The sequence below is a fragment of the Chelmon rostratus genome, chromosome 13 (assembly GCF_017976325.1).
Source record: "Chelmon rostratus isolate fCheRos1 chromosome 13, fCheRos1.pri, whole genome shotgun sequence".
Lineage (NCBI taxonomy): Eukaryota > Metazoa > Chordata > Actinopteri > Chaetodontiformes > Chaetodontidae > Chelmon > Chelmon rostratus.
The window spans coordinates 5,064,244-5,089,525 of NC_055670.1; the positions used below are offsets into that span (position 1 = coordinate 5,064,244).

At 44.9% G+C, this 25,282-nt stretch overlaps 1 protein-coding gene across 4 annotated transcripts in view; it reads right to left on the bottom strand.

The window, feature by feature from the left end:
* The window catches only part of LOC121615959 (mitogen-activated protein kinase kinase kinase kinase 4-like), a 90,721-nt gene extending 65,439 nt beyond the window's left edge, over nt 1-25,282 (bottom strand). For all 4 annotated transcript variants that reach the window (XM_041950510.1, XM_041950509.1, XM_041950507.1 and 1 more), the window contains exons 1-2: nt 25,054-25,282; nt 24,725-24,790 (exon numbers count right to left, since the gene is read on the bottom strand). In XM_041950510.1, coding sequence (XP_041806444.1) covers nt 24,725-24,790; nt 25,054-25,110 — 123 coding nt within the window. In that variant the 5' untranslated portion in view covers nt 25,111-25,282. The remainder of the gene's footprint in view (nt 1-24,724; nt 24,791-25,053) is intronic.

Sequence of the window (25,282 nt, forward strand, 5' to 3'; positions counted from 1 at the left end):
AGCTGCAGGGCAATAGCTGAAGTACCACTGAATGTGTGTGAGAGTGTGTGTGGCAGAGAACCAAAGTGCCCCTCAGCCCCTCGAGGGCTAGCAGCACTGTACACTGCATCACCATGGGAACAGAGCAACGTGTGACTGAGGAGGTAGCGATGTGATTTAAACGGGGGGCAAAGGTCACGAACACTGACTGCAGAGTTTATATCAGTTTATATGAAAAACATTAGGACCGGGCTTTTAACTGTTTGGCTCAAAGACATTTTTAATTCAAGCTACATATTTAGTTTCCTGAATCATACACCTCTTCACCAGCACTTAACAGATCAGTCTGCAAAAACTTAAGTTTGATTATGTTGTCTAGAAATGGACAAATAGCCAACAGGAGACACAAAGACAGACAGAGGAGAAGACAGGAGGAGAGGAAGATTGCTGTGCAGTGGGTGATATATGGATGTATCCAACTGAGCGAAACAGCTAGGCCCAGTTCCAAACCAAACCCGGGCTCCATTGATGATGCGGCCCTTTGATAGATGGTGCATGGGGTGCTGCAGTGTTTAGTGTGCCGAAGATCTGCAGATAAACAAAATCCTCTGAACGTACGAGCGGAAGGAAGAAGGGAAGGAGGACAGAAAGAAGGGAGGAGGCCTTCAAAGAGTGCAAAACTGTGCCAAGGAAAATGATCGCTCTTCCTCTCCTCCTCCTCCTCCTCCTCTGTCATTTAAAGCAAAAGTCTGGACGCGTTCACCTCGGCAGCCTCCCCGCAGGCAGACTCGCAGTCATGCTCAGCTTCATCTCTGCTTCTCTGCAGACAGGAAGCTGCTGGCAGACAAACGGACAAAGTCACAGGAAGTCAGTGGTTTGGGGCATGACGTTGCCACGGAGATATGTTTTTTGTACAATCTGATGATTTGGTGTTTTTGAGCCGGTGACGTCTCCTTGCAATGATGACTGCAAGGTTGCAGCCAGCGATGCTAACTACACCCTCCGTTTTCAGACACAAGGGCAGGGCAATATCCAAACCGCTGGAACTTTCTACACTGGCATTTTTATCACCTCTTCAAAGGCCTACGAGGGTAATGAGGGGGTTTTGAGGGGGGGGCGGGTCGTGGCTCTGGTAAATATAGGGCCGTGCGATGGCGAGGAGTGAGGTCTGAAGGAGGTTTCACATTCACAGTGGGCCGTAATAAAAGAGAACGGCTCTTTTTTCAGCGCATGGAAGGGTGAGGCGCACTTAATTAAGACGGAGAAGTTTTAACCGCCACTGAAAACACAGCTGAAAAAAGAAAAGCGAGGCGGCAGGCAGGCGGGCAGAGAGGGGAAACTTTAGACTCAGGATTGGATAACACTGGGTCTCTGTTGTGTGAGAGATCTTCCGTTGCTCCGTTCAGCACGTTTCTGTTCTATTCTGTTTGGACAAGTGATGGAAAGCCTGACAAAGAGATGTGGACATGTCGAAAGGGCTTACAGAAACATCTCCCCTAAAATGACTACTGATGACATCAAAATCTCACTTCTTCTCTCCAGATACTACTCATGGTATCCACCAAGATCAATGACAGACCCGACACTGAGCTCTCTTTTTCCATTATTTGAAATCTGCACACCACACTGTGTGGACCAAACTGTGATCACTCCTACCTGAGGTAACATGAGGCCAGGGATTGGCAGTGTTTTTTGGCAGGATTTTTTTTTTAGTGTTACTCAGGCTTCGGCACCGGCATTTCACAAATTCAAGCCCTCAACCTGGTGGCATGGCGGACACAAGGATAGCAACAACTCCAGGTGACAACAATTATGGATATCTGGTCAAAGTTCACTTGTGCACCACTTTTCCTCCAACAATACGACATCGTCAGGCTAAAGGTTTGGCACAAGTGTCCGTCTGCTCAGGACGAGCCGAACAAACCCGTGTGGTTCTCACTTTATTTTATTTTTAAATGTATGACTGAGTCTGTTGGACCGACACAAAGAGGGTTTTCTGCACAGCGACTCTTGTGACAAGCATTACGAAGGGTCGCCATCTAGACGCCGAAGGTCACAGAAATAATGGTGTGTAATTTCCATCTTCAAAGTTGCCCCACATACCAACATGTCAACAAAGCTGGGTTTAAGTAAACAGCGTCCAACCCTCTTAATTTATCTGCTAAGTTAGTGCTTTCCACTGACAGCACAAATAATCCCTTGTGATGTTTGAATTGAAAAGGTCCCGTCCACATCACTCTCTAACCTGTACAGCAGCAATGATTTTTTGGCTCTGGCACAGGACAATGGTGCCTTCACTCTTGATCATACCTCAAATTGGCGCATTATTTCAACCTTTTCTGGGGCTTAGTGCGGTGAAAAGACCTCCGTAGGAACAACCACATGCTGAACAGCCACAGCAAAAACTATTCAATGCCAAGGCCCAGGACAAAACCAGCCCAGAGTTCAGTTCTGGGGATGAAAAAGCTCTTTTAAAGCACGACAGAGCCGCTACGCACAGAGCTGCGGGATTATGAAGAATAAAGAGTAATTCAGTCAAAGCCTAAAGTCAACAGTAACTGAACACTAGCTCGCTGCTGCGGGAGGGAGGCTGATCTGGCTCAGATTAGCTGCTAGCATAACACTGGCGGTAGATGAAGAACCTGCCGTGCTGCTAACGCCGGGCCGCTGACGACCACGTATCCTCCTTTGGGTTTTCATTAGGTCCAATTTGCAACTTTTTCTAAGTGTATTAGAAAACAGTCTGGGGTTGGACTACAGTGGAAAAAGATAGTTCAAAGTTAGAACTATACTTTTTCTTGAAGGTATAATGCATCTCTTTTGTCAGGTCATGTTCTGTGCATCCCAAATTCCAAGCTGAATTTTCATTGTCCTGAGATTAAAATGTTCTCCAGCGCTGCCCTGCAGAATCCAAATCCCACCTCCTCTTTTAAAACCAATTAAAAGCACACAGGAAAATGTTTCCAACACTTTGAGCCAAAAACTCAATAAAATCACAGTGTTATTCAAAGCGATACTGTGCAACCTTTGTTTTCCGGTGACTAATAGTTGGCTGGTGGTTGTTTGAGTGAATCTCCCACTGACCTGGATTCAGCTCCACCCAACGTCAACTCACAGCAACAGGTTTGACACGTACAGTGGGCTGGTGTGTGTGAGTGTGTGTGAACAGACACTGATTATACAGCACAAGATGAAAATAAGCACTATATAGCTCATCAGTCCCGTTCACTGTCTACTTTAATGTATGTGCAACAAGTGGGATTTATTTCTGCTTGCAAATTCCCCAAAATGAATTCTCTTCTCCTTCTCTTCTTACAATAAGCATGGTGATTGTCTCCCCCTTCAAGACATGAAGCCATGCAGATTGTGATGCGCCACACGGCAGCAGCAGCCCCTCCTCCCTCTCAACATACTGACCCACAATTCAGCTCTGCTGCTGCACGCTATAAATAGCCAGGGATTTAACCTACAGCGAGGGAGGGAGGGAGGGAATGAAAGGGCAGCGCAGGGAGATAAAGAGGGCAGAGACAAACATGAGCACAGAGGTCTTCAAGCTCCACTCTGAATGTACTGATGGTTGTATATCTGATTTGTCCTGGATATTGTTCCTGCAGATGTAACTCGCAATGTTGAAGAGACCTGTGAGCAATCAGCAGCCACGGAAAGTCTCATCCATCTGTCCTCCAGACAAATTAATTACAGACAGACAAGTATTACGTGGGGAAAAGGCTGGTGCAAAGATCAGGAAACGTCCTCTCTCCTATAAAACGGACAGTAAAATCTACGATCCGCTTGGAGCGTCCGCTTCAAGGTTAAATAATGCAGAACATAAAGAGCAGTTTGACAAGGCTGCCTGCAGCGGATGAAGTATTTTCATTAACAACTGATTTATTAAATAATTTCCTTCGCCAAGGAGGTCGTGTTTTCAGTCCCGTTTGTTGGTTTGTTCGTCTGCCTGTTGGCAGGATTACAAAAAATAAAGACTAATGCCCGATTTTCATGAAACTTGGTGGAAGGTTGTAGCATGGGCCAAAGAAAAGAGCGCTAACTTTTAGAGCAGATCCAAGTCACGGGGCACACAAAACCTTTTTACTGCTTTTGTTAGCATTTCAAGATACGACATGAGGCCTGGGTGGAATAAAGGCCATACATCTCCACCTCTTGTAGATGGCAGTAAAGTTCAGCACTGACAAGGCAAAGCTGATTGTAAAACCGTGATTCAAAAAAAGTTTGAACACCTTTTAAAACATTAATAAAAACAGAAAGCAGAAACAAACTGAGTTTACAGACAACGGTGTTCCTGAGTCCATGTTTTAATATCCTTTATACAATCATGTGTTCACAAAGTGGTGAACCTCGCTCCATCCTCGCTGTGAACCACTGAGCCTTTCCAGGATGCTCCATTCATACCCAATCATGATACTATCACCTTTTACCAATCAACCTTCTGCTTACTCTGATGAATCAAGACCTTTGCCTCAACAAAAGCCTAAAATGAAACAGATTTAAAAAAAATATATATCTTAAGACGGCTGATCAAAGAATGACCAGGCCTTCCATGCAACATGTTAAAATATACAAACACCTTCAGTCCAACACGCTGCAGCCTCAAATGACCTGTCCACATTCTGCCGTTTGCAGCTTTTTCAGAGAAACACACCACCGAGTCATCTGACTGGAACAGAGAAAGAGTTCATGCAGTCTTTCCCTCTTTATACTGACTCAAAAACGACATCCCATGTCACTCGTGTAAAGGAGGAATCAAACATAAGATTTCAGAGCTGCAGTGTGAACACAGCCAGGGAGAAGGAAAACTGCTAAGCCCTCCATTCTGCTCGGGTTGATAATCCCTGCAGCCTGGCTCCTCTCGGCTGACAACACAAACCCTCCACTGCCCAGACGCTGGAAAGCCTCGTATCATTTATTTAGCCAGCAAGAGGAGAGTCGGGATTACAACAGAGGAGGCGAGGACAGGACGGACAGAGAGAGTCTGAATCGTCTGCCCTGCGGACAGACAGTGAGTCCTCCTCAGGTTTTCAGGTTTCCGCTCAGGTGGGCTTGCACCAGGCTTACATCACCCGCCCTCCATCTGTCTCTGCTTCTTTTTTAACCTCAGGAACGATGTCGCTCATTTGCTCCCACCTCAGTCCTGCATGCCGTGACAGCAGGACGTCCTGGCCGGCGGCGAGGTAACCGCCATGTCCGCCAACGGACACCCTCCCTGCCGAAGGGCCCTTCATCCAGACAGCGAGCCCCAGACCGGCTGAGTCATTAATGCTGCTTTGAAATGGAGTGTAAATATTCATCCTCCTCAAATCTGACCACACTTGTCCTAAAGAAAGATGTCAGATCAGAACAGTATTTCTGGACAATGAAATCTTCTAAACCAGCTTTTGCACCAAACCGTTCATTCAAAGACGCTGGCAGAAATCCTTCAGAAAAACACAAAAATCCTCACGCCTGGCAACCTGGAGGCAGTAAAATATTTGGCGTTTTTGGCTTGAAGGCAACTGATCAATCAATTGACTAACCATTGCACAGGAACAACTACAACCACAGGAAAAACAAGCCCAGAGGGGCTGTCAGTTATGAGCATGAGCAGAGGGAGATGGATGCAGTCCCTCGTTATTCATACAGTCTGGACCGATGCTGCTCAGCTCCTTATTCATACCATCGTTACTCATTTAAACAGGAATGATAGCAGATTAGTCAGGAATGTGGTGTTTCCACTGTGGCTCAGTGCTGCAGCCAGTTCCTCTAATGGCCAGTGGATAAACAATGAAACTCCAATGAAGGGTCAGGAATGTCTGTCTTGAAGCACAAAGTCAAGACTGTTGTTCTATAATTGGGACTTCAGCAGTGACTGTCACTTGTACACTGTCAGGCAAGTCTGACCAATTGTTACAAAAACAGGAATTAGGAGATGCTCAAAGTGAAGTTTATTTGGGTTGTGAGCTTAGTGGAAAAGCTCCAAGCCAACACCGCCAACATGGTGTCGAGCTGAAAACCACACTCGACCTTTTCAGAGTGTGAATTATGTACACATGATAGTACATTTTCACATCGCATGGCAGCTACACACATGTGGGAAGTGTCATTTGAGCGCTGAATATTTACTATGTTGTTTAGACTAAATGTGGCCTGATGCTGAAACCCGACAGCCTGCATGTTTACTACCACACAACGCAGGACATGTACTGTAGGTCACACCAATAAAACCTTGTGACCCCAGAGAGACAGACAGAAAAGAGCGCAGCATCACTTCACCATTAACACCTCCACCGAAACCTTCTCCTCCCCGAGGCTCGCGTGGGGCTCATCAGCCGAGTAGCCAAAAATAGCCAATCACAGCATTCCTCACAAGTTGCCATGGGATCGAACAACAGGGGAGAAGGGTGGACACTGAGGGTCTGTTTTAATCACATGGTGGAGCAGGAAGAGGTGGAGGAGGAGGGGAAGTGGCGGTTGGACAGGACAAGAGGCAAGTGATTTCACTGCAGAGCGATGCCACGACGATAAAAGATAAAAAGACGCCCTTTGGCTCGACAGAGAAATTTACAGAGTGTGTGTGTTCACACACACACACACACACTCTGTACTCTTGTGTAGTCAACAAGTCCAGTCATTTAAAGACGGAAAACAAAATCACAAGTTTGTCTCAGAGGACTTTACAATCTGCACAACACACAACAGCCTCTAAGCGAGGTGGAGCAGTGGAACCCTGAACACCCAGCAGCACCCATCATCGACGTCACTCTCCCCTCTGAGGGGAGACACGTGCCTGACAGAGGGCAGAGAGGGAGAGAAGGAACATGGTGTCAGAAAGTGTTTCCAAAGAGAGTCACGAATGTGGATGACTTGCAGTGGTAATAATAAAGATTTCAACAATAATGTCATCTGATACAGTCAGATTGACTCTGAAACCAATACTAAATTTGTTTTCCAACAGATCAATGAGATTCACTGAGCAACACAGCTGTTTAAATGGAGGTTTGGTGCCTTTCAGCTGGGAAAAGAGTTTCATGTTTGTGTGTTTTGTAAATATATATTTTTATTCATTTAAATTGCGTTCACTGAAACGCAAACTTAGTACCTTTGTATTCCTAAAAATCTTTCAACGTGTTTTTTACCTTGAAATTTGTAATCTAAATTGCAGTTATTTCCTCAAAAATGCAGGTGACTCATCATAATATCAGAACACTCTGCTCATTTTCTATTAACCGCTACGTGCGTGTTGCGTTCAGGGACCACCCAGAAGGATGTATTAACTTTCTAGTGTTTGTATTTTTGAGCTGTTGGGGGGGTTTTTTGTCTGCCAGTTAGGAACAAAAAGTCATTAATGCACAAAAATGAGAAATATTTCAGAAATCGACACAAACGTTTTAGACCAGAACGCAGAGCAACAGCTCTCAGCTAAAAATACATTTCACTTGAAACAATTTGACAGCAAATAGACAATCCATCAAAACAGATCTCAGGAGGGTCAAAGTTATTTCCAAAGGGCACTGTGTGCACGCGCACACACACACACACACACACACACACACCTATTCAGCTAAAGAGGTGACATTTTTCAGCATCTACTCATTTTACGCATCATCTTCCTCCGTCTCCTTTTCCCTCAAGTTCAAGTTCAAATATGCTTTATTTTACTATTAGAACCATTGTAGCAAAATTCCATAAGTGACAAAGTATAAAAACATCATGACAATAAAAACCAATGAAAAACAAAAAAATACATCAAAGATTTTGTTTTGAATTTGCTCAAAAAGAAAATCTCGATGGGAACTGCAGAAAAGAACATGCAAACAGCTGAGTGGACACACAACATAGTACAATATACCAAGACTAACAACTTCTACTTTATCTCAAGAATATTTCTGTATGGTAATTTGAACAATTTGATGGAAAAATATCAACAAAACACCTGAAGCACACTTCCATAAGATGCACTTATACTTGAAAGTAGTGTGCTACATACTGAAATCAAGGTCAGCTGGAACACACACACACACACACACACACACACACACACACACACACACACACACACACACACACACACACACACACACACACACACACACACACACACACACACACACACACACAGGTGCAGCAGTCAGTGTTATCCACGGACATGTTCAGGCTTGTTCTCCTGTGTCAGGGAGTTTTAGGGAGACAGGAGAGAGTTAGTTATGGATCGTGTGTTTCCAAGTGTCTGAGGCCGACTCCTTCCACAGTTCACTGCACATGGAAGGCCTCACGCAGTGTTCACACCCTTTCCTTCAGTTTCAAACAGCAACCTCACCTGCAGCCACAGGTGATGTGCTGAGGCAGTGTTTGTAATCACTTCCTGCTGCCCCACCTCTGTGATAGAAGATCAGGGGAGAGCATTTCAGAAAACAATGTGACTCTAACTGTTAGATCATTTGTATGTGTCCATTCTTTTATTTTACGAATAGTGAGGAATAGTGACAACAGGGACATACAAGTAAACAACGTGTCTGAAGTGACGGGGGGGTCCCGAGCCTCTCTGCAGGATCTGCAGGACTGGGGTTCAGGCTGATCTTGACAAACAGCAGAAATCTCATCTCTGCAGCATCAGACGCTGCAGCTCATTCTGCCAGATCTCCTCCTTTTTCCAAGCGGCCCGCTAAAGACTTTACAAACCAGTCTCCACGGTAACCCAGCGAACAGACGATGGCCGGAGGGAGGGTGGTCGTATAGGAAAGCAGCAGTAGGCGGCATCGCTGCCACATCTGACCCCACAGTGACCCGCGTACCAGCTGCTGACAACACGCTCGAGGCAGAGCAGCAAGCATCCAACAGCAAAACGCCCACAACAACAAAAACCAGGCCTGCCATGATCGCAGATCACACAAACAACGAGACAGTGACGGAGGTGAGTGTGAGGATTTGCAGGGAATTTTCTGCATCTGTTAGAGAGTTCTCAGTAAAGAGATGACAGGAAATGAGGCAAGTGCCACCAGGCTGGGTGCTGTTTGAAGGTTTTCAACACTGGTTTTGGAACATTTAAATACTATTCTATAAATACTCTTATTACATTATTTTGACTTAGATAAGGAAATCAAAGATTAACAAACCTGAAAAAGCATTCAGATGCCATCCTTCAGTGCCTGACAGCTTCTGATTCTAGATGCTTCAAACACATTTTGATTGTCAGGCATCATCACCGTCATGCACAGGGACAAGGCTCAAAAAACATAAACCTTATATAAAACAAGAAGCTAAGTAATGCACTGGGTTTTAGGAAAGTAGCACTATTCAGGTGTAAAGGGACAATTCACATTTGGAGAACGTGCTCATGTGAAGCATCGGAGGAGGAGATCTACAGCGTGCCAGCTGATGAACTGAGCTCTGAGAAGGTGTATTCTAGCAGTTCCCCTGCCTCCAGTCGCTGTGCTAAGCTTAGCTGCACCCGGTCTATGTTTGGACCGGGTGCACAGAGATGATGCTGATGCTGATCCTCTCCTGTGATTCAGGCAAGGAAATGTCCAAAAACCATCAGACTATTCCTTCGACAACTCAAAGTCAGTCTCAGCAGCTTCTCCCTCCCTGCATGAGGAGCGTCTGAGGTGTGTTTGATTTTCTTTATCTGCCCGGTAACACAAACAGCCTCAGAGTCACGACAACATCGGCTGCATTCGGGAGCTCTTTCCAAATGTCAGCACGGAGAGATGAAAACCTGGTATCATCGCTTTAGATCATTTACAGGTTTTCTGTTCAGCTGAAGGACTGAGTGTCTCTCCTCAGCTCGCAGCACGTCCTCTGCTTATTAAAGCCTTTAACATCCAACATATATCCATCAAGATGAAGCCTAAAAATACCACAGCTGCCATTTGTAGCTGCTGATATACTGACAGGAATCTTCTGACGGATGAATCTTCAAAATCTTTCCCTTGGCCACTATATGGTTGCCTAAATATTGCAGAGGGTTCATGTACAAAATGTAGCTGTAACTGCCTCTCTTTTGACTGCAGTTATATGTGTTTTCAAACCCTTCAGCACTCATGGGAGTTTGCACAGATTCTGCCCGGCTACAGGAGGAAGTGCTTTGAGAAACTCTGGCCCAATCAGAGGCCTGGGTTCTGGTCAGCTGGCTGAGGCTCATGGCCGGGGCCCAATCACACAGCGTGGTTTGGGTCAGGTGACGGCTCAGACCGGCTCACAGTGTTTTGAAGCGGATGAAAACAAAAGCTAATGAGGCTGTCAGTCGTCTCTGCCAGCTGCCTCGCTGTGTGCAGGCCTGAAAGAAGCTCCAGAGCTCTGTCTAAGAAACACAGGATTTATTATCGCTACGGCAACAAGTGTGTGTGCTTGTGTGTGTGTGCATGTGTGTAAAGAGTGAATCAAAGGTAGGATGGCTAGTAGTGAATAAAGTTCAGATTTATACTCAGACTTCCATAAACATTTCTTAGAGGAAAGTTATTTCTAATAATTGGCAGCTATTGATTAATCATTCTTCATCATTTATAAAGCAAAATGTCCTCTCCTCAAATGTTAGGATTTCCCACTCTGATGCATGTTGTGGTTGCAGCTCAAATAAACACCCAGTGAGACCCGTCAATGTGACTTTGAGACAGTCCCCTCCGTACCAAACCTCATTAACAAAAACCTTAAAACGGCTTCTCGCGTCGTCGTGGAGAACTTTGGTGTGTTCAGGTAAATGAATGTATGTTCACGCCAGGCATCCTCTTTGTGACCTGCTCGTATCTACGGTATCTCTGCTGTCATGCGTGTTTTGTATTTCATCCTGTTCTCAGGAAGCCAATGCAATGTTGTGTTTAAAAATTAACTGATTAATTAACTGATTACTTGATAAACAGAGAAGTAAAAGACAGTTTTGAAAATCAATTAATCATTTCTGTCACCCCAACATTTGCTTCAGCTTCTCAAATGTAAAGGATTTGCTGCGTTTGTATAATTTTAAGTTGAGTATGTTTGAGTTTTGAACCATCACTCAGACAAAACAAGATTACAACAAGGCTGGTTTAAGTCTGGAGTCTCAGATAGATTCTGGACGATACACCAAACATCGACATGATGACTGAGCTGGCTGTCCTCCATCCAAAATCCCAAACCTTGATAAGAACTACTTGAACTTGGCATGATCGCACATAACAAATGAACCATGACAAAGGAACTGAATGGCCTATTTTTGACCTCAAATCTGCTGAGATATTGATCTTGGTGGATTGCTGGAAGATATCTGGCAACGTCCCGAGAACAGCTGCAGTGTGTTTTTCCAGTCTGAAAAGGGGAAGCAAAGGCAGATGATTGCTGCAGGTGTGTCACCGGCTCACCGACCGCACAAACACACTTCTCTCCCCGAAAGAAGAAAAGTTTCACACTGAACAACAACACAAACGACTCCCTCACCTCAACAATCTGCTCCCCAAGACTTCTCCAAAGCTTATACCCAGTACAAACAGCCCCCCCTCACCCTCACCCACCCAATAGCAGCTTTGTTTTCCCTCTCCAGATGGCGACCCATACAGTAACCCTCCCACATGCACACACACACTCCAATCCCGAGTCCACCATGTCCACCCGTTTAAACCACAGAAGCTCAGACAGGCCAACAACTGTCATTAAGAGCCTCAACCAGACGCTGAGAGTTAGCTGCCGTGTGTGCGTGGGGGGGAGGGGCTTTAATAAGCCAAGAGGGTTGTGCCTTTATCTGGAAGGACAGTTAGTCTACTTCTTATTCAGTCATACAAGTCCAGCATTTAGCCAGAGCCTGATTGGCTGGAGGAAGGAAGGCCCAGCCAAGAATTAGTCTCAGCGTCGGAAAAGAAATCATTTCTTCTCTAAACAAGGTCTCAAAAACAAATCTAGAATCCAAGCTCATCCCTCTGGCCTAATGCAAACTTCTCCCGGGGTCACTGACCTCCTTTACCAAACTGTGTTGGATTCAACACGCCATTTTTAGCCAGCTGTTTAAAGTATGAACTCCACATAGTGCACAGTCTGGACATAGACTTGCAGAGCATGCGCATTGTGGGCGGAGGAATGTCCCTGCTTATAGTTTATTCTTGTTAGTTTTACATAAAATATCAAGCGATTATTTCATGCACGGGAACTTTAGGTCGAAAATTGAGAAAAAAGTTTAACGAAAGTGACTGTGAGTCAGTGAGTTTTGTGTTTCATACACGTCTGTGACGAGGCTTAGGCCTGCAGCTGTGTCAAACCACATGCACGCTACTATAAATCAGAGTAACTGACAACATTATCAATACTACAATGAGTATTCTTCATCTTAAAGAATCTAAATTCTGTATAATATAAACACAGCGTGACGATATAATCATGGTTAGTTCTACGTTATTGTCGTCACCCTCCCTGATGAAACAGAGCACGCCTCTACGCTGCAAACACCACTCTGGACATCTAACTCCTGATTTCTTATTGGCTGTTAGCTGGCAACAGGCTGGGACACACAGGATGAGCTGCCTGCACATAGCAACAGGTGATACTCAGGTCTTTGTGAAGATTTTTATCAATATGATAAAAAGGAAACCTAAAAAAAAAGTGAGCTTGGTTGCTTTGAAACATCATCCCTGATTTGCTCCAGTAAATGTGCACACATGACCATCTAAAGACCCCGACTCCCAGCCCAGAGCACGCGGCGCCCAGGTGGCGGCCATTTTGCCTGTGAACAGAGAGGCTTTCAGTGGGTTTTATCAGGCAGGAGCAGGTCACAGATAACAGAATGAAGGGGCCGTTGTGCAAGATGCTAACCAGCGCTGTGGAAAAATCAATAAGGGTGGAGTCCTGGGAAGAAAGAGAGGGAGGGGCATGAAAACCATCAAGACACTGTGGGCACGCATGACTGACACTCTGACCTTGGAAATGTGAGTGTGCGTGTGTGTGCGTGTCATGACTCATCATGACCATTTAGCTAAGCTCATATCCATGGATGGGAGAGAACGGACGGACCCACACATCCTGATAAAAGCTGTGAAAATGATTTGGTTCTCCATGTGAAGACATTTCTGAACACTGCAGCTACACCGCCTCACTGCGCCTGCACCCTCGCTGTGTCCTCGCTGAACAAACTCCAACGGCTGCGACTTTATTACGCTAGTGAGCAGCTTTAACTGGACGGCTGGATTTACTGTTCGCCATCTGCTTTACAGCACAAGTGCCTCCAGATGACAATGAGCCACGTAAAAAAAACAAAACACATATTTAGGGCTTTCGTCTTGTCATTATTAGCCTATCATAGTCAAACAGTGTGCAAATAAAAGGAACTGGGATTGGACTAAGAGTTTTCCTCTTTAATGAGTGGTCTTATTAATGATATTAATACAGATTTTAACAGAGCATAATCTCTTATTTTGGCCATATAGCGACTCTGGTGTTGGCAGTAAGAGTCTGTCGGCCGATCTGTCCACCACACTGAAATATCTCCACTACTGGTGCATGGACTGCCATGAAATCTGGTTCATGGTTCCCAGAGGATTCATCCTGATGACTCTGGTGATCCTCTAACTTTTTCCTCTGGCGCCACCATGAGGTCGAAATTCATGGTTGTCACTAGCTGCATTTCCATTGCCAGTAGAAATGCGCGAATCCTAAATATCGCAATAAAAAACTGGAATGGAAACACCTAGATTTTGAAATTCCTCTCAAATATCGCTAAAACATTTTTACGCTCTCGTGATGTGGTTTTTCCGCAAAAGCGTAATGGAAACACTTTCTTCGCATTTACACGTCACCGTCACGTCATCAGTGTCCCGAGACGCATCACACTTTCGGCCGTCTTCCTCAAAATGAAATCTCGCGGGACGTCTGATTTCGGCTGTTCAATGGAAACACCTGCCAAGTAGCATTTGAACTTTGCCGAAATTTCAGAAATATCGCTTTTATTTCGGGAACAACTGTAATGGAAACGCAGCTACTGAAATGTCTCAACAACTACCCCCCACTGGTTCAACATATTGATTTATGACCAAACACCTGCGAAGCTAACAACGTTCCCATCAGCCTCAGATGTTTGTTGCCCATTAGCTGATCGTTGCTTGCTAACATGCTAACCTAAAATGGTGAACACGGTATACACTTTACATCAGCATGTTAGCATTGTCATTGTTTTTTTTAGCATGCTTACTTTAGCATTTGGCTCAAAGTGCTGCATGACTGCAGATTCATAAAAGGAAGAAAGAAAAAGATAGATGTGCTTCTGCACCCTGTGGTTCAGGGCCATGATGAGCCGACCACATGGGCATATACCAGCGTGTTTCAGAGCTGGCAACTTGATATAATGACGAACTGCTCCAATAACAAAACATGTCATGGCACCTGTTGAAAACATTATGTGTTGCAGCGTCTTTAACCTCAGATAAATCTGTTCTTTTTAAAATGTTCCTCTCATTTTTTATGCATTCTCCTGAAACTGACTGAAGCTGATCTCCATCTGGTCTTCTGGTCACGAGGAAGAGGAGTATTTAGAGGTCACAGCTCGTCAGTTATTGAAGCCTGATTGATTTACCACACAGACTAAAACAAACATTTCTCTACCTCCTGGACCAATTATTAATAACAGAAACTTTCTGCTCCCAACACTTCATAGTGCTCTTATGGGAAGCTGCAGTCAAAAAGCCGACCATAAAAGCCACATCACTGTGTCCAGCAGCATTGGCTGCTTATCAGAGGACTGCAGCCGAGGACTGAAAGGCAAACACAAAGTAGTGTCTGTCCCTAACCGGAGCATAATCAACCTAATATACTACAGATCTCCGTCTTTCCAAGTCTTACAACAGCCTCTTCATGCAGAGAAACAACCCCACGACCTCAGCATCCAAATTAGGCCCACATTTCAGCCATTCAGATACGCTTATCCATAAAAGACGTACAACGAGAACCAGTGAAGCTGAACAGGCCAAGGGAAGAAGAAGCACATCCACTGGATGTTTCTGAGGTAAAGGAGGAGGTAGAGGACAACAGGAACAAAAAGAAGACAGGATTCAATCCCTCTGCTGGCAGTCTGGAATATTCTCATGAGATTTAAAGACTGAAACTGTTTCTGACAGCCCTCATCTGGGAAAAAGGAGAAGCATCATTGAAATAAAAATAAAAAATACAAAGTTGAAATTTCATTTTGAAATGCTGGCTGGATCTGTGGACTGTGGTCTGATTGGTGTGTGGGCTCTTGTGCAGTATTAATAACCAAATGATATCTTAATCAATACCTTAATTTGACAAATATGTACACGTATTTCTACAAAATGATGATTTGAATCAGGAACTGTGTGATCTGCTAACTAGACATCTGATGGCAGCCTTCAGTGCTTGGTAGTTTTGGATTCTTGGTGCTAAGGACATATTTGGTAGGTGTGGCCATGTGTTGGTTTACAATATAAAAGCTCAGTGATTTTGTTGTAGCTGCTCCACTTGACCCAGCAGACAGAGATACAGTTAATACCCTCTCTGTCTCTTCAGCATCGCTGCCTCGCTGCTACAACAACAAGCCATCTGTCTGCACTGTCTGCATGCATCCATCGCTCCACCCAACACCACATTAACGCTGTAGTCAGGTTATATAACAGCGCCTGGCAGACATAACAACAAAACAATAAAAAGGGGTAATTTGTTAATTATGATGAGTTTATGCAGTAGAGTCAGTGGGACAAACACACAGCTGACGCTGCCGTCTGGATTTACATTTCAATTTTAGGCGTTTAGCGGAGCCTGAGACCACTGTGGAGTGTTACAGTACAACCAGCTTCCACATCATCTGCATTATTATGGAAGTGTGCAATTATCTTAAATATTGTTTGTGTGCTCCACTAAAGTCTCCAACATCTCGAGTGTGTAGATCTTTTTTCAGAATCCTGAGTGAAAAATAAAGCAAAAAACTGAGTGTGTTTATTGTTCTCCCTTTTTTATTCTCATGGGATGATATAAGTGAAATGAAATGAAGGGTTGATATCATACTTGGGCAGTAACTAATAAACCATAATAGGAAAAGGAGAATTTAGCAGTTCTCAAAATTGAAATTCAACTAATTGGTTAATCTTATAGTTGTCTCAGCAGTGCAGAGGATCATAGAGACCATAAATACACACAGCCCAGTGAAGTACAGCGAATTTCTCACGGTAGAAAATCTCTCACTGGGTGGAAAAACCAGCTCAGGTGTCAACAGACTGGAGCCAAAATGGTTTGCACCGCCGTTAGAAAGAAGTAATCCAGTAATTTCAGGTAAATAAAACGAGTGCTGTCGGCTACACATGTGCACAGTTGTATGTCTAGTTTAATTTGTGACTGAACTCTGCGCACAGTATGTGACATGATGACAATACCTCAACAAAAATTACGTTATGTGACTGCAAGGTGAGCAGGGGTGGGTGGGGTGAAATACCTCCAACAAACTGTTCATTCCCTCAGCACAGAGGAATCATCAGTGTTAGACTAAATGGACCAAACAGAAGCTTCTGACACAAAAATCTGAGCAACTGCATCTAAATAATGTGTGGAAAACTGAAGAGCAGCCATGATTTTTAATATATGTCACTCTTCATCCTGATCGCTCCTTCCTCTTCCTCTCAGCGTGAGGTGGCCCATGCTGAGGGATTACAGCCACCATGGCGCCTTCCACCCCCCCGCAAGCTCCTCCTCATCCCACAGCGGCACGTGACCAGAGTTGAGGAGGAGGGATGCTCCGACCTTCCTCTGCTGCTCTTGAATCCACCCCTCATGTCAAAGCCTTTTACCTCCACTGCTTAATCCCAACATCTCTCCTCTTTCTCCTGACCCTGCATTCCACATCAAGGATGGGCTCTAAGCAACCGAGGAAGAGAAGGGATGGGTTTTTCCATCCTCATCCAAGTTCAGGACTGGACCTGCGCGGCTGGGTGGGCTGGGCGGAGGAAACAGAGAAGTCCTCTAACGTCCACGAAGCATCTCTGCAGCTGAGCGAGCTTCGTCACAGCCTCTCCTGTCTGTGTCTTCACGCCCTGCTGCCCGCTGGCTAATACAACATATATCCTCACAGTGTGCTGCCAAAAGCAGAACGCAGAGAATGAAAAGGGGGTGTGATATTAGCTTGTGAGTTGCACACAGAGTGGTGTCAAAGCACATGACGGTGACAAGGTGGAAATAAAGGCAGGGTGTGACAGTCATTAGTTAATGGAGCGTTCACTTTCACAGACGTCATCTTGCATACGTTAACAGTTTATGATGCACCGAAACAGTCAGTCTATTAATCGATTCTGTGAACTCAATAAGACTCATTGACAAAATTTTGGTTCCCAATTAATCGACGTTTATGGAGCAAAAATGACTAATATTCTGTTTCCAGCTTCTTGAATGAAGACTTTGTGTTTTCCTCCAGTTTATGTGATTTTAAATGAAATAATGTTGGTCCGATAAAACTTGCAACGCGACAACAACATGGTGAGAAGGAAATTGTGGGGGGCATTTTATAGGCTGAACAACTAGGCAGTTCATCATCATTTACTGTCTGAAATCAGCGCTGTGTTCAGGGGAAACCAAGAAAACCTGAAGGTGGTCACGCACAATCCCTACGAGGGTCAGAGGATCGGTCTCCAGCTGAGCTAAAGGTGTCCCTGCTGTTCTTGGCAATCACGTACAAAGAGGCAGCAAGACATGAAAAGTAAAGTAAATGGCATCAGTGACAGAAATGTGTGAAAAAGCCCGCAAATATGAAACGAAACACGTAAATCGCGCTACTTGTATCCACTGAGAAACACCAGCAGCAGCAGTCAGTGCATCAGTCCACGCAGCGAGCATCAAAGAACATGACCCAGATACTGTCTGAGCCTCTGTGTCTTATTTTTAGCCTGACTGTAGCTAGCAGGCATGCTGGACACTGCTAACAGACTCATTAACAAGGGTACGAAGAATCTCACCTTTGTGTAAAATAGAAAATCTATTTATGATCGTTCTTTGATACCATTTGTGTTTGCATTTAATATATCGTCAGCGTGTAATCCTTGCTGTACCAGCAGCGTTCTGGATCTATAACTGGGCATTTGGATTTCTAGTAATTAATCCTCTGGGTGCTACGAGCAAAGCTCTTGCTGCTTTCAGGGGCATATAAATGATGTTAATAGGCGTAAAAAGCAGCTAGCACTGTGAGGACGTGTCGTGGTAAACACTTCAACAAACCAGTTTGAAGCTCAGCATTGATCACATATGAAACGTTTCCATCTTCGAGCACTCGGAGCTCTTAAAATGTGGTCAGAAGGCTTTAGCATATCAAAGAAATCCCCCCACACACACTGACAGATTCAGTATTTGTTCGTTGAAAACAAAGGCTTGGCGCACACACAGTGGCACAACCCCTCCACGGCAAATCGTGACAAAGTCAAGTTCCCGTTGCTGTTATCAGTGGCAGAGCTTCCACTTCTTCTGTTTGGAAAGGTCACGGTTGATAACAGCGGGTCGGGCCGTAAAGAAAAGTTCCCATCGGAGACGCAGCTTTACCGCCGCTGCTGCTGCTGCCGTCGGTCGCGGCCGCACTTCACTTCCTGTGCTGTGAAAGGTCACAGCAGACACGGCTAACATTCCAGTTTGAATAGCCGGAAGGTCGGTGAGCCAGCTTTGCATGAGTCTATTCCTTCTGACAGCTTTGTAGTTCCTCCACTTTACAGAGCGGAGCCGCCCTATAAATAGCTCCCCATACGAGTGGAAGAAGTAGAAAACAATAGAAATTAAAGAAAAGTGTGTTACATTATGTTTTTAATGTACTTTTATCTGGTACATTTTTAAGTTAAAGCAGTTGATAAACAATTATTTTGGTTAATATCTTTCAGCTATTCCCCTACCCACTCTCCACCAGAAAGCTGCTTTTGTCAAGACAGAAGATGCCACCGATGAAACCAGTAGCCGATTAATGGACGATTAATCGTTTGATAATCAATTAATCGTTTAAGTCATTTATCAAGCAAAAATGTAACATTAATCACTGGTTACTGCTTGTTAACTGAATATTTGGGGGTTCTGGACTGTTGGTCTCTTGGGCTCTAGAAAACTGGAAAGGGGTTCTTCACTATTATGGCAGTAAAATTTTAGCAAAATAAAAATTTTAAATTGAGAGAGTACTCAGCGAATAGATCCATCAGTAACAGGCCTTTATTGTAGCTGTAGCCACCAGTACGCCCAGTATGTAACATAAGGCCAGTACTGCCCTGATGAACCACACCTGTGGACTGTTAACCTGCATGTGACACCTTCATGCATGCATGTCTCCTCAGCTGCTGATGTGGACTTACAGGAGGACAGAGCAGCGTGTCCTCCTCTGATGACAGGCTGCAGGTGGAGAGCCACACTAAGCTTCACCTTGTCAGCAACAGAAAAGGCATCTTTCCTGTTATAAAGGCTGCAGAGAAGCCGAGGAAGTGAAACTGCTTTGTGGCTGTTTTTTCATCTGTATAAACATCATTTTCATCTAAATTCCTCTTTCCAGCTTCAGAAATGTGAAGATTTCCTGCTTTTATCATTAGAAACAGGACACCTTTGGGTGGCAGACTGTAATCTGAAGCATTTTGAAGACACCGCCTTGATCTCTAGGCTGATTTATCAATCGATCGTGTTATTGATCATGAGCTGCAACTGAACAAAAAAAAATAAATGCTTCCTGCCTGAAACTGATGATGCTCAGCAGCATTTACAGGCAGAAAAATCAACTATACCAATTAAAGAATAGAACACAAGCTGATGAGTTTTGATCGAATTCTTGAGTGTGTACAGCACGGATGGAAGTTTAAAGCGTGAAAGAAAAGCCAGTAATGCACAGACAGAGCCCTGCCGCTGCTGTACACCCCCTGATCTGAAATGCAAACAGGACTAACTCTTGCTTTAAAAAGAACATCTCAGCAGACACGCAGCCTTCATCTACTGTGCACGGCATCCAGCACTGGAGTTTCCCTGGCGAGACACAGGAAGGCTCCACAGAAATCCTCACATACCGCTGAAATGACAGGTTAGGAAACTAAGACAATACAGTAGAGCAGAGGGCTGGCTCTGATCCGTGAGAGGACACAGCTGAGATCACCTGCAGTGCAAGCTGAGTGTGGTGCACACTTGAGCTCAATTTAGTTTCAATTCATTATTCATTTAAAGACAGTGTTAAAGTTTCAATCTGGCCTCAGGGCAAAGTTCTAGTGTCTCATGATTAAAGCTCATTATCTTTGGTTTTTATGACTTTCACATGAAAATACACACGTTTCTCCTCAAACTGTAAAGTAGTAGGGTATATGGATAATATATTTAGCACCAAACTACGCTAAGAGGCAGTAAAAATGCCCAATGTGCCTGTAGTATTCCAAATGTGAAGGTTTGCTCTATTCTAAATCATTGCCATCTGAATATTTGTGGGGTTTTGGACTGTTGGTCAGACAAATCCAGCAATGTCCTATTGTCTGATATTTTAAATATTAAATGTTGGCTCTAATAATCCAAAAAATAATCATCAGATTAATTGCTGATGTAAATAATCATTAGTTGCAGTCAAGATTCAAGAGTCTTTATTGTCATTGAACATGTCAATGAAATTTTCATTGCAACCCCCATGTTAAGAACAGATAGTAAGAAAGATAAGAAGATTAGAAAGAATAAAATTAAGATAACTACAATAAAATTAAATAAACATGCAGTAAAAATATTTGAAAAAGCAATTCGGACAATTTATATTTATATTATATTGGACATGACAATAAACAAATAAATCTTTGCAGTAACAGATGATTTGCATCTGAACCGTGGCGTTATCTCAGTCCCGCATCACCCCGTCAGCCTCAGAGACATGTCAGGAGGATGCATGACAGAGCGACAGGAACAGGGCCGTGGTTTTCTAATCAGGCCATCGCAGCAAAGCCACCGACTTCTCCTCGCTGCACTGATGACTTCCACCGTTTCGCTACTTCCTGTCGAACATCCACTCGCTCTCTGCCAACAGCCACGCCGAGCGAGGTGACAAACTGCAGCTTTGCTGCATTCTAGGGAATCGAACCAAAAACAAAAAACCCCAAAGTCTGACTTGTTTGCTCATCTTGTATGTTTTGTAAACTTAAACGCAGCCTGATTCAGTGAGGCTGAACCAATCACAGCTGGTGTTTGAAGGAGACAAGCTGAGGGAGTCTAAAACTCAGCAAGTCATAAACGGGTTAAACCATTTCCTCAGAGAGGGGGATTCCCGGCCCCACATGCTGAGTGTGGTCTTACCCCCGAGTTTTAAAAATTCCTCCTGCCTCTTTCTTCAGCTCTGATTTAATTCTTCCTTTACCCCCCACTGTTTAATGGACACAGAAACACGCCGTCCTCTGACCTTCTTCCTCTTGGCTGCTGTTTGAAGTTATTCTATCTTCTTCTATTCATGGCTTTGCTTCTTTTTTTCAGTCATGCTGATTTAAATCTTTAGATCAATTCCTACTATCCCCAGACGTATTTCTCTAAATACAACTTGTCTAAATACATCTTTGAAGAAGTCAGAATGAGGCTCATCACCACATGGGTATCAAATGTCATGAAAAACAAGTGACATTAAAAGCACGCCGACAGCTGTTTTCACTTAGAAATTTAAATTTCAGGAGTCAATCACAGATGAACTGATTCTTCATGATGGATCATTTGGTGATGAAAGGGTGAGTGCTTCTCTCTCTTGTATTTCCTCTTTTTTTTCTCTCAACCACCCCCATTTTATTTTTCCACCCCAACAGCTGTTGTCGGTGCACACAGCTGCAACAAGCCTCACTCAGTCACACTATGCAGCTATTCGCTAGCCTGGGAAGCCCAACCAATCACAGAGTGCACATGTGCAGACCCACACACACACACACACACACACACACACACACACACACACACACACACACACACACACACACACACACACACACTTTTTTCAGATGTTTGCAAGGCAGACAGTGCAGACAAAAAAATAGAAAGAGCTCGGTTCATCCTCACTCAAACGTGGTTATGATTCACCGACTCCTGAGGAACTAAACTCAAAATGTCAAGGTCAATTTGTGTTCCAGTGCATCTGAGCATTCCCACAACCGCTTGTCCCCTGCTTTAATGAAACGTTTACAGCAGCCGCCGTCCTCCCCCGAGCCGCAGAAAAACACAAATAGAACAAACAAAAGCACATCAAGACGTGATATCTGCTGCACGGTTTTCTCCCAGCACAAAAAAAAAACATGACCAAACATGGTCACGCGCTTAATTATGACGAAACGTTTCATCGGCCCGCGCCATGGAGGTAACGGCAGGCCAGGCGTTGGGCGAGGCTCGCCTCGGGGGCCGTCCTCGTTGCCCGCGACCACGCGATCTGATTCAAAGTGACATTCGTCTCGGCGGTGGAATGGTCGAAGGCTGCTGGTCACCGCTGTAATGCTCAGAGGCAGAGCTGGAGATACAGTAGACCTTGAGTCCGCTCCGTGGACACTGACCCCATGCTGTTCCTGCTCGGACTGCCGCATATTTACTGTGCTGAGTAACTCCCATCGTCATGTGACAGAGAGACTTTATGGCTCTGATGTGCACGAGCTTCCAGCCGACTGACGTCCAAACAATGATGATTCAGTGTCAAAGTCTTACGACCTAATTTTGCTGCAGCGTAACATCCCCTTCAGCTGCTTCAGCTTCCTCACACTCCACTTCAAGGCCCAAAATGGCTCCTCATATATACTTTATGATGTCCTGGAGCACACCATACTGTATGTTAGTTACTTTGTGTTGTCCACCATGAGCTCGGCCACAGCAATGGCAAGTTTATGTCATGCAAGAAGCAGAATAAAGCTCAAAATGTGCTTTGCATAGGTCTGCAAGGGTCTAGTGGAACCTTCAGGCCAAATTCGTGACAGTGTGTTACTGTACGACTTCATGTGTGTGAACACGACACGTAGCATGAACAGAACCATGTCCACCAGATCCACTGTCCGCCTCCATGTTTGACATCACATGTCATTTCTACCACTTGGGAGCATGTGTTAAACTTAAATAAGCCACACACTGTAGTAGAGCTGACTGTTATATTGGAAGTCTAACTCGATTAGTTTGATTTCCATTTTCACATTACGGCGCCTGGTAGAACATGTCAGAAGCTGTCTGAGGAAATTTCCACACGTCATACTACGAGGCTGCTGTGCAAACATCACCGAGGGTGAGTGCAGCAGAAGTAATAAGACGGGCTGAGGATGGAGCTTTGTGACTTCCACCTCAACCGCATCAACTTGTCTCCAGGTGTGTGTCCTCGCCACGAGGCGGCAGAATCACCTCTGGCACATTCAGTGTTTAAGAGAAAGCTTGGACATATCCAAAAAGTCCATAATTCAAGGCAATTAAACCATAATTTAATGCTTGTTCTGTAAGTGCTGCCCTTTTAACTGTCACATGACCAACTCTCACACAACCAGTGATCAATCCCAGAAAATCTATAAAGGACAGCCATATAACATAAATGCTTAAATTTAACCTGTAATAACTATGGACACCAGCATGTTGAGTCACTCTAAATTTGCACCACAAACCTCAAGTCAAGGTGTTCAACGTTGGCTGAATTTCACTTGGATTTGTTCCAGAAGGGTTTGGATCTGTCTAACCCACATTGCTGCAATGCAACAAAGAGAAGAAAAGCAGCACATGGCTCTGTTTTCCAGCCACAAGCACGTGAGAGTCGCTCACAGATGGAAAGAGCTTTTGCACTTTGTGGCTATCTGACGGCGGCAGGTCATAACGATGGGAATACCAGGTATGCTGCCTTCTGTCTCACGTGACATTAATATGACATAATTCCAAACAAACCATTTTTCCTGCTGCAGCCACCCGCGTTCAGAAATGTAAAAGCTCTGGTAAAGTACACACACACACACAGCGGCATGGTTTCAATCAGCCACACACAACAACAAAATGCACTCTCACGACAGTGCTGTATGTGATTACTGTCAAATTAAAGAGCTCAGCAGAAGCCTGGGCAGATCCAGCCCAGTCCTCTGCTCTCATTTCTACCAGGCAACAAGGAGGACGTTGCTGCTCATCTCAACGGAGGTGGGAATCTGGGCTGCGGGAGCACCAGGTCTCCATCAAATGCCTTTTCCACGGTGTGTGTGTGTGTGTGAGAGAGAGAGAGAGAGAGAGAGAGAGAGAGAGAGAGAGAGAGAGAGAGAGACGGGATGAACAGGCCCATCTCCGTTAATGCAGCAGCAGAGCCACTCCAGCAAAAGGCCTGCTGGGCAATGGTGTGCACAAATGCGCAATGAAACACCGCCCACCGAATGGCGCACAAGTCGGTCAGCGTGGTGAAGGCTGTCATGCACGGATGGGGCTGGCCCGATCAGAGCAATGCAAAGCGTGCAGTATGCAAGGAATATTTTACTGGGGTGTGGATGAGAGGAGAAGAAGAGGAGGAGGGAGGAGGAGGAGGAGGAGGAGGGACCTCTGTGGGACCAAAATAGGTGTGCTGGGATGATGTTTGCATCGCTAAAATAAAAAATAATGAATGGATGCGAAGCCACGAGAGGCCAAACGCTATCAGAGAGATAATCCAGTCCAGACAGCACCGGTCCCAAGCGAGGCAGGGGAGGGGTCATGTTATAATCAACGTGTTCCTGAGACCGTGAGAGGGGGAAAAATACATAAATGCATGTTTGTGCTCCAGTTTCCGCCCGTTTGTTCCCTAGGTTTGATGCTATAACACACATACATACACGCGCGCGCACATGCACACGCGCGCACACACACACAGGCTCACACCAACCTTGTAGACTTGTCCATAGGTGCCATTTCCGACCACTTCCACCAGCTCGAAAATGCCAGCAGGATCCTGTGTTTAGAGAGCAGTAGAAACAAACAAACACGTAAGGAGCGGACTTAATTGATTCCCTGTTGTATTTCGAATCGGGTTGGTTCGATGTATGAAGCGGCTGCGCCCGGTTTGCTGGCCTGCCATGCCAGCGGATATTAGACAAAGAAAAGCCACCGCGGGGCTGTGTCAACAACAGCACTGCTTACGACAAGCTTGTGTTTTTATTTCTGAACGTGAACGAAATGAAATGCAGCCCGAAAACGTCTGTGACACACACTCACCCTCAGGGATGCCAGGTCTATATCCACCAGACTTTTGGCCGGGGAGTCGTTCGCCATTTTCGTAAAAAACGGTGATAATTCAGCGGAATAACGGCGTGTTTTTGAGTGTCCTTCAGGCGAACAGTGTGTGTCTCATCCTCGGGTGGTTTTCTTTTTAATCCCGCTGGTAATATTTTCTCTCCAAGGCGCGTTTTTCCCTCTTTGTAATCCCCGGCAGAAGCTCCGCTGC